Raw genomic sequence first — 10,556 nt, 5'->3', positions numbered from 1 at the left:
TGCCCGAGCATCCAAACGGCCCCATAATTCCACCCCTCTCTCGGAGCCATACATTTCCACTGGCTCGCGTTTCCGACTCACGAGTTCCTGACTTCCTTCCCGTCCACGTAGGCAGCCTTTCCGCCGCCAGCTTACCGCGCTGACGTGGCCGAATCCACGGCCCAGGTTGCCCCTATCCCGTGTGCGCCGATAAGGGGCGAGCGGACCATACAAAGCCACGGCCGCCAGCTCGGCCACGCAGCCAGCCGGGCGCGCGCACACAGGCCCCGCTCCCGCCCCCGCCACCCCGCCCGTGGTCGCCTGCCGCGTCGCGTGTCACCACAAGCTCCCAAGAACCCGCGACGCGCCCGGGGCCGCGCCGCACTGCCGTGACCACCGGCACCAAAAGGAGCATGGCGGCGCCGTCGTCCTCCCTCGCCTCCTCCTCCCACCTCTCCCGGCGCGGCACGGCCACGGCCGGCGCCGCGGCCGTCGTCCCGTCGTCTCCTCTGCAGCCGCAGCCGCAGCTCCTACGGCACGCGTGCTCCGCCCGCCGCACGCAGCGCGTCCGGTGCAGCTGGGCTGGTGGCAGGGCGGCGTCCAGGCGGCGCACGCTAGGTGTTTGCTTCGTGGTCTCACCTAGCCAGCCAGCAGGTCCGTGTCTGTGGCTTCTCTTCCTGCTAGGCTGCGTACGGGCACCGGTGTTGGATTATTATTTTTTCCCCCGGAACGTGCCTGGACACGTATTTCAATGGCGTTGGATTGTCCGTGCTGAGTTTGGGTATGTCTGTCTGTGCAGGTCTTGCTGCGATCGACGTGCCGGCGGCGAGCATTCCTAACACGACGACCATCCCCGAGCGTATTTCGGTGTCCTCGCTTTTGGAGGTCGTCTCAGACGATTTGCTCAAGCTCAATAACAATCTCAAATCGGTGAGTTTCTTGCTCTCCTATTGTCACTTGCACCCTTCTTCTTCTATTTACTCGAAATGCTCTCGAAAGAGGCGCATTCCCTTTATGACTAATAGTTTCTTTTTATTTTGAGTTTATTTTTACAAAAAGCTGATAGTTGAAACGATTTAGACCTGTTTTGAAATCCTCACTTTGAAAGAATTTTAAGTACTGCTTGTGGTTGCACTTTGGAGTTGAATGTGAGCATGCTTTGCCTACACTACAAATCCTTCCAAAGGATCCTAACAATGTTTCTCCCCGTTCTATTACTAGTTGTTTCATCCTACATTGCCTTACTTTGCCAAGTTCTTCAAATCAAGTACTACCTCTGTTTCTTTTTCATAATGCATATTAGGATTCTGAGAAGTCTCTAAAAGTGTAATTTAACCATCAATTCCTTTTGCAATATATCATCAATTGTTAGAAAATGTATTATCAATTAAAAGTTTTGTGAAATACGTATCTACTGATATAACTTCATATATTAAATATGTGTATAATTTGACTCAAGATTTATATAATTTGATCTTTTCAAATCATAATACACTTGGAAAAGGAAATGGAGGGACTACCATTTCAATAATGATGTAGAACAGAAACGTTAACCCAAATCCCAATACACTTGCAAAAGAAAATGGAGGGAGTAACATTTCAACAATGATGTAGAACAGAAAAATTAACTACTACACCTGGAAAAGAAAAGATTGTGGGATGGTGGAGGTGGACCCTTGTCTGGAGAATTCTGCAAGTTTTCAACAAAAGTAGAGAATCTGTTACGGACTTGAGATCATGCAGGGTGAACATTAACTATGCTTAATGGGGCACAGGCTCACCTTCTTCTGAAAATTATGCACTGGGCCATAAGCTACATGATATCACTTTGTAGTTTCTACCATTAATTCCTAGATGCTGTGCGCTTGCTCAATTTCTAGCAGGGTCTGAGTGTACCTATGACTCCAGCTGTCACAACTGTCTGCACTGACGTCATAACATGGATGTATAGGTGTCTTGGATGGGGTAACAAAGAGGGGGTTCTAACTTCTAAGCATGAACGTGGCACTTGGGTGGAGGTGATCATGTGAAGTTGGCCATAAGGAGACACAAGCTATATGCTATCATTTAGTTACAGCAAATGACATTGTGCAGACTTTTAGTTTAGGTGGTACTCCAAGAAAATATACAAACTCCAAAAGGACGTAGAAATTATTTCTTTTGCACCAGCATGGACCTGTTATCCTGGACTATACTGCAAAGTGCAGGGGAATTCACTATCTAAATGACGAAAGGCAGCAACGGCTGGTTAATGGTGTATCCCAATTGAAACCATCCTTTGCTCCATATTTTGATGAATGTTGGGTGGTTGGGGATTGACAGTAATTTGAGTAAACAAATCACTTTAGTTTATTCTTGTTGGTATTTTTTCATCCAAACTTCATCTTCTGAATCACTGTTTGTATAAGGCATGCCATTGTCAAATTGGGCTCCTAGTTGCCATAATAACACCTAACATGACTTCAATAGCTTGTTGGTGCAGAGAATCCAGTTTTGGTTTCTGCGGCTGAACAAATCTTTGGTGCCGGTGGGAAGAGATTAAGACCGGCGTTAGTTTTTCTGGTGTCTAGAGCTACTGCTGAATTAGCTGGTTTGTCGTAAGTTCTCTTTGTTATTGTAACTTTACCAATAAGGGGATGTTTGAAATTATTAATTGAGCCTTTATTTTTCTGGAATCCAGGGAGCTAACTACAGAACATCAACGCTTGGCAGAGATTATAGAGATGATTCACACTGCTAGTTTAATACATGATGATGTCATAGATGACAGTGGGATGCGAAGAGGTAATGTTATGTTATTTTCAAATAAATATTGTTAATAAAACTTTTCTTTCTTTTCTTTTCAATTTATAGATGCATTTGTTTCTACTGGTTTTTTATCTTGGAAACACTTCCAACATTAGAGGCATTGATTAATTTGGGAACTATGATTTCTTTTGGGAGTCCTACTGTTGCTACCTTTTTCTTCCACATTCCTTATAGGATGACTGTAATCAAATAAAATCATCATAGAAAATTGCAGTCTTCATGTTGTCATTTTCATTTTCTTTGAAAATTTAGCAAGGAGTTTATGCATTGACTTAACAAAGTAATGAACACTGAAGTGGGTCCTAGGTCATTAACCTAGTTAACAAGACGCTAAACATCCTCCCCACCACATTGGCAACCTAATATTTATTTCCAATACTTATTCAAGATTCAGTTGATCAATAGTCTAATGTATACTTTGATTCTTTTTCAGGGAAGGAAACTATTCATCAGCTATATGGTACACGGGTGGCTGTACTTGCTGGCGATTTTATGTTTGCGCAATCTTCTTGGTTTCTTGCAAACCTAGAAAACATTGAAGTTATAAAGCTGATCAGTCAGGTAATCGAGAACTTGAGCAAGCTTTCATACCTTGTTTAATCTTACTTGATTTTATTTACATAGATTGCACTGTAACAGGTAATCAAGGACTTTGCGAGTGGTGAGATAAAACAAGCCTCCACTCTGTTTGACTGTGACATCACCCTTGACGATTACCTTCTCAAGAGCTACTACAAAACTGCATCTCTGATCGCAGCAAGCACAAGGTCAGCCGCCATATTCAGTGGCGTCAGCACTGCAATTTGTGAACAAATGTATGAATATGGCAGGAATCTTGGGCTCTCCTTCCAGGTAGTTGATGACATCCTGGACTTCACCCAGTCCGCTGAGCAACTTGGCAAACCAGCAGGAAGTGACTTGGCAAAGGGAAATCTGACGGCTCCGGTCATCTTCGCTTTGCAAGATGAACCAGAGCTGAGGGAGATCATCGATTCCGAGTTCAGTGAGACGGATTCGTTAGCTGCTGCGATAGACCTTGTTCATAGAAGTGGTGGAATAAGGAGGGCACATGAGCTTGCGAGAGAGAAGGGTGACTTGGCTATCCAAAATCTGCAGTGCCTTCCGAGAAGCGACTTCCGAAGTACCCTTGAGAAGATGGTGAAATATAATCTTGAAAGGATTGAGTAAATGGATTTACTTTAATGCTCCATCAGATACAGATCTCCTTTGCATGGGTTTGAAGTAGCTCCTATATAAACCCATCTTTTCAACCCATTTTTGGTGGATATGATTTTGAAGGAAGTTTGGAGGAAATGCGCTGTATGTACTTTTTTCTGAGGAACCCTTGTGAAGAAGGCCATTACTACTGTTGATTCTGTGAGGTGATTTATACAGGATCCTCTGAAAAGCAAGGACTTCACCACATACCCCGACCCCCAACACCTTGTGCCTACATTTTATCTGAATGTGAGCTTACTTTGCAGCTCTTGTAAATATAAGAAGCGTAAAGTAACTTAGCATTCTTTTATTTTGTCATTTGCGCATGCTTAGAAGCAACAAATTATGCGCTATACTTGTACGGTCACCTGACTGGCTGACATTTGTATAACAGTTGTGCACTTTGATCACTGGGGTGTATGTTTCTACATATATGATGGCCAATGGCGCACATACTCAACATCACTAACATGTAGACATCACAATTCACCGCGGCCTCAATGAGTATGATACTTCTGCTTACACTACTCTGGAAGCTTGCAAGAACTTACCTAGGATACTCAAATATAACACTGAATTACAGAGGTATAATGTACTCATAAAAGTCCGGCAAGTGTAGAAGAAACAGCCACAACATGCATATATAAAATTATATCAGTAATTTACTGCAAGGCGCAAGCAACTACAAGCATATTATACAGATTATAGCATCTGACCATGCCTTCAAGTATGGAAATTTCAACTCGCAAACAAGAGCTTCATATAGATTACACAGATTTTTCCCCAGGAAGGTACGATGGAGAACTGCTGCCAGCGTGGCCCTTCTTCTTGTGGAACATGCTCGTGATGTTTGGCAGCATAAAGCTCTTCCTTAGTAGCGTCCTGCTGTTTCTTTGATGGCCCTCATTCTTCTCAGAAGCTTTCCCGCCAGAAGCCTGCGGCACAGGCGGAGATGTACCTGCATGTTCTCCTGTGGAAGGCTGAGCCTCCGCAGTTTTCTTCTGCTCCTTCTCGCGCCATCTCTTAAGCTCACCTTCTACAGCCTTTTTGGCTGCCTCAGCCATCTCTGCCCTCTTCAGTGCCTCCTCCGTTGCCAATTCCATGTCCTCCATCTCCTTGCGGGCGGCTTCCAGTTTCTTGATTGCCTCGTTCTCACTAGCTCTGACGGCTTCCACTTGAGCCATAGCAGCAGCAACTTTCATCTCACTCAGCTTTTCAGACTCCTCAACCTTTCGGCTTAGAGAATCAAACTCCTCTTTTGAGATTGTGATATTTGCTGCAGACTCTGAAGTTGAGGCTCGAGCAGCACTTGCTCTATCCGAGAGTTCCTTGATCTGATCAAGGGCCCTTGCTTCAGCTGCCTTTGCCTCTTCTGCTTCCTTCAAAGCCAGCTGCAACTTTTGCTCAGCCTCTGCTAATTCAACCCGAGCTTTTTCAGCTTCATCTCTTAGCTCTGTCGCACTCTTTTGCATCATCTCAGCTTCCTGCAGGGCATTCTTTGACTCAGAAGACAGCTGCTGAAGGGCCAACATCAAGTCATCAGAAGCTGATGTTGCTTTGGATTCAGCAGCTACAGCTGCCTTGAGCTCGGATTTGCATTTCTGAAGCTTAACATGTAGATCGCCAACAATGGATTCAGTTTCAGTATCCTTCTCTTTAAGCTGATTGTGCTCCTGTTTTACAGCTTCTAACTCAACTTTCAGTGACTCCACCAAACCACGAAGGGAACTTTCCTCCTCTGCTACTTTCTGCAACATTTCCTTAGCATCATCCAACTCTGTGCTGACAATAGCAACAGACTCTAAATCCCGAGCCCGAGCATCTTCTATCTTTTTCTGCATGGATGCAATCTCAGAATTGGTTTGGTCTAACTTCTCTTTGAGACTTTCATAAGCAGCAGGATCAAAATCATTCCTCAAAGATGACAATTTCTTCTGCGTCTCTTCCAAAGCTTGTTTGTATGTGGTCCTAGCAACGTCCTTCTCAGCACGGATTTGTGATTCCTCCTCTTGTGCTTGCTGTGTAGCTGCCTTAACGTGCATAAGTGACTCTTGAATTTCTGCAATCTCATTACGAAGTTGATTAGCCTTTTCCTTGTTGGCTTCAGTTGTGTGCAGTGATTCCTCTTCCTGCTGAGCTGCAGACAACCTCATATCCAATGAGGTTTCAAAATCTTTCTTGAGCTTTCTAAGCTCCTGTTTTGCTGCATCAAGGTCTGCCAAAGCTACAGCATACTGCTCCCTTGCACTTTCCAGTTCCTGCTTCAGAGGGCCATCTGTGCCAAGACCTTCATTTGAGCTGCCACCTTCAAGCTGCTTGGTTCGAGTCTTTGCATCCTCTGTTGCCTGAATGGCCAGCTCTTTAGACTTGTTGATAGCATCCAGCTTGGTGGTTAGCTCCTCAACAGTTATTTTAGCTTTCTCTAGCTCAGAGAGGGCCTGTACTCTGGTTGTCTCAGCATTACTCAGCTGTTCCTTGTATTTATTCAACTCTTTCTGGGCCAAGTGCAGCTCTGTCTCCTTAGCTAACACCCTCTGTGACAAATATAATTTCAAAAGTACAACGCATTAGGGTAATATTTAGAGAACCAGGCAACAAAAAGGTCAAGTCTATCCATGTAAAGCCTGAAAGATAAGATGAGACTATAACACTTGAGCAAGATCAATGTATCAGTGATTAAACTTGAGGAGCAAAACACAAAGGAGAAATAAGAGAAAGAAATTTAGATGCATGAAAAAACATGTTAGGCTATAATCTTAAAGTACACCTTCAAAGACAATATAGTCGAATTAAGAGTAACAATATTTTTTAAGTGGCAAACAATTAGCTCGGAACTGCAGTACTAGATATGCTACCATGATTAAAAGAGGCTGCAGTAAGTTAGCAAACTTCTGGTCCTCTAATTGATTGACAATCAAGTGATCAGCACTGCGCAATGTGATCTATACCTGTCTGTTCATTAAGCATTAAAACTACATGTATACAACTTCTAGAAACTCACCAGATTAAGGAAAAATTTCACCTTATATTCATAACTAATGCAAACTAATTGATATTATCAGCTTAAGCAAAGATCCTTGTCACATTGTCCATTTAAAACCATGCAAACTAATTCACAAATCAGCTTAAGCAAAGTTCTCAGTTAAAATAATTACATAATTGCAAAATCATTGATCCAAGAATCCAACTACTGTTATTTACTAGCTATAGAATCTGTATATAAGCACTTGAGGTTCACTACTGAAGTTCTGAAGAAAAAGGAAAAGGGATATGCTGTGATCATCTGATCGATTGCGCCAACTGTGCGGCATGCCAACATTCCCATATGAACGGCTTCCTTAGTGGATAGATCTCCTGTAGATAATCAGCTCAATCCTCTGGTTTGATCTTTGGTTTTAGTTGTGTATAGCCCTCTCCCCTCTATCTGCTCTCTCACTTCTCTCACTGCTTCGGCAGTTTGTACACTTCCCTCTTTAGTTCTTTTTGTTTAAATAAAATCCTACACAGCGGGAGCCTCCATCACTGTATTTTCATCCAAAAAATTCCCATATGAACTAAACTATTGATATAGTCAAGATAAATAATTAAATAAAAATTGTGCATGGAAAAATGAAAATGCAAGAAAATCTTCTTTTTCCACAAGACTCATCGTTACAGAAGGCCAATTTATATCAAATGGAATGGTAAAACGAATATATGCAGGCAAGGTTATATTACTCATACAGATATATTACAAACTAAAAAGGCTATAAAGATGAAATTTTCCTCGCTCCCTATATAAACAAAATAAAGAGATGCATTTCCATCCTTTGGAGTAAACACTCCCAGCATTATAATTGAGCAGCAGAGATTTTCCAAATAAAAATAAAAACCTAACGTGTTGGATATGTTACGGATGGGTAACATCAAAATTTTCCAAAAGTCATCTGGACCTGGTGCGTCTAGTAGGCTTAATTTTCCATTATATGAAAACAGCATTTAAAACAGTCAGCATGGTTTTTCAACACTGGGGCATAAATTACTTTTCCTTAGAAGAAAAAGCAATAGTGTTAAGAAAACAGCACATCAGAAGTATTAGGACATGAATGGAGACAAACAAGAAAATTAGCATTTGATCCTTCTTTCATCAAACTTTTTTTTTCTCAAACTATGCAGGAGAGCTGCGTGTCATTTCATTAAGAGAGAGAGAGAAGAAAGTACAAAGAAAAGGGGAAGCCCCTATCCTTAGCACAGAACACCCCCAACACTCACACAACACAACACAAAACACACAAACCACTATTAAGCTAGAACAAGCGCGCCTTTTAACATCAGAGCGAAACAAGACCCGGAACACCATGCCTAGGCGGCTGGTGCAAGTGACCTGGCCATTCCCTGAGTTTAGAAGCCCCTGCCAAGCACCAAAGGGTGCTTTCATTTGTTATTGCCTGAAGGAGCAACTGAATGTTAGGAAATGCACCCTCAAAAACACAGACCAACAATATCTATGATAGACCTACATTCCCTTAGAGACAACAAATGGTTGGGTAGCTCCAACAGAAACCACAAGAGGGAGGGAGCCAGAGACTGCCTGATCAGAGAACTTCCTGATCTAATTTTGAAGCCAGTAGTTTTGGTATAAAAGAAGGTTTAAGAAGGCATACGCAAACATACATGTAGCTATGTTCAGTAATTCAATACTCAAAAGTTATAGAAAAGTCACTACCTCTGCTTGAGGAGCTTTGGGCTTTCTCGCAGCTGATTTGTCAGAAGAAAATCGGACTTCACCAAATAAACTAACTGCAGCTTTGACAGATTCAAAAGGAGCCCTTGTATCTATTTCACCAATCTCCCCTTTGTCTGCATCAGCAGGCGGTGGACGAGCTTTTGTACCCATATTTGCCTTCATTTAAATATTGTATGCAAGCTGCAACAGGAAAACAAATCAAGCTAAAGAAAGATGGCAGGAAAGTTATGGGCATAAAGCAAATCAATAATGAGCATGATAAATGGGACTGAAGAAATTTCTAGGCAGTTCTAATATGTCACAAAAATGATATAAGGCTTCTCGGCCTTTCAAAAACGCAAGTTTTGATTATTCGAGTCATAATACTGAGAATTGGTTGTGGGCAATATCTTGGTTTTACCAACATTCAAATATGTAAAAGATAATAGTGAATCCTGGGTGAGGCCCATCCATGAGACATTCGAACCCCAAAACAGCCATCAGATGGGGGGAAAGGCTGCTCCGTATCTATTTTGTTCTTCCCCACCCCCATGAATTCTTGGGAAAAAAATGTAGAAGCGGACTTTTACGTATCAGCATTAAAGGATTGATCAGCTCGTATTGTTCCTCGAAATAAGATCACCAATCATCAAGGGCTTCGACAATACTACTAGTGTGCGGAATGCACAAGCCCAGCCGCATCCCCTCAGCATCACGCTTGAAATCGCATGCAATACAAATGGAAACGATAATGGCCTTTCTCTCAGCGGCGTACTCGTTCTGGGGAATGGAGAGGTTCAGTCGAACCGCCCTGTTAAGGAACCAACTTGACATTTGCAATAATCCACCACGCCGCGTACAAATCCGCGACGAAACCGGACGGATCGGAGCGCCAACGCATAAACAAACATTCGGATTCTAGTTCCAAGAGCAAAGGGATGGTTCTACAGACCCAAATGGGAAAAAAATAATCAGCGTTCTTACCGGCACAACCGAAGAAGAAATCAGCACGCAGGGCCGGGGGTTGACGGGGACGACCTGAGCGCCTGCCAACGGGGGAAGGGAGAGGAATGCAGCCGCGGTGGGAGGGTGGCTAAATCTGGGTGGGGTCTCGTGGTGCCGTGTTCGTCGGGGAGGAGGGAAGGGGGGCGGTGGTGGTGGTGGTGGTGGAGGGGATGCAAAAGGTTTGGGTGAGGGAAGCCGAGGAGAAGAAATGGTGGTGGTGGGGTGGGCGGAGCGAGATTCAGTGAATGTTTCGCGAATCGCAAAGCAACAACTCGCGGATGAACACGGTTGGGTTGGACCGGGTGCGTGCGAGGGTGGCTTGCTCGGCGCGGGGGTGGGGAGCACGATCTGAAATGCGGGCCCGGAACATGCCGTGCGTGCGTCCTCTTAAATGCGATTGGACCATCTGTCCATCTCATACAAGATGTGGCTTTGCACCCATTATTAAAATTTCTTTTAGTCCGAAAGACCATTCATTATAAATTTTAGCGAGCTGCACACTTGCAATACTTTTTTAGAGTTTTTATTTTGTGAAGTGTATATGTTTTTAGTTAATATACTTGGTCCCTGAACTTGTTGCAAAAGAAGGGTGTGTTTGGTTACTGGGTCGAGGTGGGTTGGAATGGGTCGGACCCTCATCATCCCGTGTTTGGTTAGGAATGAAGTGGGTTGGGTTCGACCCCCGTAGGGAATATACCGTATAGATGCGGGTTAGAACGATCCCCTCAAAACGAGCGGACCATTCCAACCCAGTGAGCGAGCGTGTAACGCCGTGAGGGGCGCGGTGGGGGGCGTAGGCCGGCGGGGCGCAGGCCGGCGCCGGGAGGGTAGGGGGGTGGGG

The 10,556-nt window shown here is 43.9% G+C and overlaps 2 protein-coding genes across 2 annotated transcripts; one reads left to right on the top strand and one right to left on the bottom strand.

Annotated features, from left to right (window-relative positions):
• Nucleotides 1-253: 253 nt before the first annotated feature.
• On the top strand, nt 254-4,437 carry LOC101761340 (probable solanesyl-diphosphate synthase 3, chloroplastic). Its single transcript, XM_004962469.4, has 6 exons — nt 254-633; nt 779-909; nt 2,449-2,576; nt 2,660-2,763; nt 3,221-3,348; nt 3,427-4,437. Exons 1-6 carry the CDS (start codon nt 393-395, stop codon nt 3,973-3,975), a joined length of 1,281 nt encoding a protein of 426 aa, XP_004962526.1. The 5' UTR covers nt 254-392; the 3' UTR covers nt 3,976-4,437.
• Nucleotides 4,438-4,619: 182 nt separating this feature from the next.
• LOC101761727 (WEB family protein At5g55860) lies at nt 4,620-9,905 on the bottom strand. The gene is made up of 3 exons (XM_004962470.4): nt 9,695-9,905; nt 8,711-8,911; nt 4,620-6,539 (listed from the first exon to the last, which is right to left on the bottom strand). The coding sequence occupies exons 2-3, from the start codon at nt 8,891-8,893 to the stop codon at nt 4,773-4,775; spliced, it is 1,950 nt and encodes a 649-aa protein (XP_004962527.1). The 5' UTR covers nt 8,894-8,911; nt 9,695-9,905; the 3' UTR covers nt 4,620-4,772.
• Between the last annotated feature and the right edge of the window lie 651 nt (nt 9,906-10,556).

Source organism: Setaria italica, chromosome III, assembly GCF_000263155.2.
Source record: "Setaria italica strain Yugu1 chromosome III, Setaria_italica_v2.0, whole genome shotgun sequence".
Classification (NCBI taxonomy): Eukaryota; Viridiplantae; Streptophyta; class Magnoliopsida; order Poales; family Poaceae; genus Setaria; species Setaria italica.
Note: the sequence above shows the minus strand (reverse complement) of the source record. Positions and strands in the feature narration are given on the sequence as shown.

Excerpts from the sequence above, each read along its gene's own strand:
- LOC101761340 (XM_004962469.4), top strand. The coding sequence starts at position 393 with ATGGCGGCGCCGTCGTCCTCCCTCGCCTCCTCCTCCCACCTCTCCCGG. Across the intron at positions 2,577-2,659 it reads GCTGAATTAGCTGGTTTGTC|GGAGCTAACTACAGAACATC; the intron begins GTAAGTTCTCTT and ends TCTGGAATCCAG. Across the intron at positions 2,764-3,220 it reads TGACAGTGGGATGCGAAGAG|GGAAGGAAACTATTCATCAG; the intron begins GTAATGTTATGT and ends ATTCTTTTTCAG.
- LOC101761727 (XM_004962470.4), bottom strand. The coding sequence starts at position 8,893 with ATGAAGGCAAATATGGGTACAAAAGCTCGTCCACCGCCTGCTGATGCA. Across the intron at positions 6,540-8,710 it reads CCAAAGCTCCTCAAGCAGAG|AGGGTGTTAGCTAAGGAGAC; the intron begins GTAGTGACTTTT and ends TATTTGTCACAG.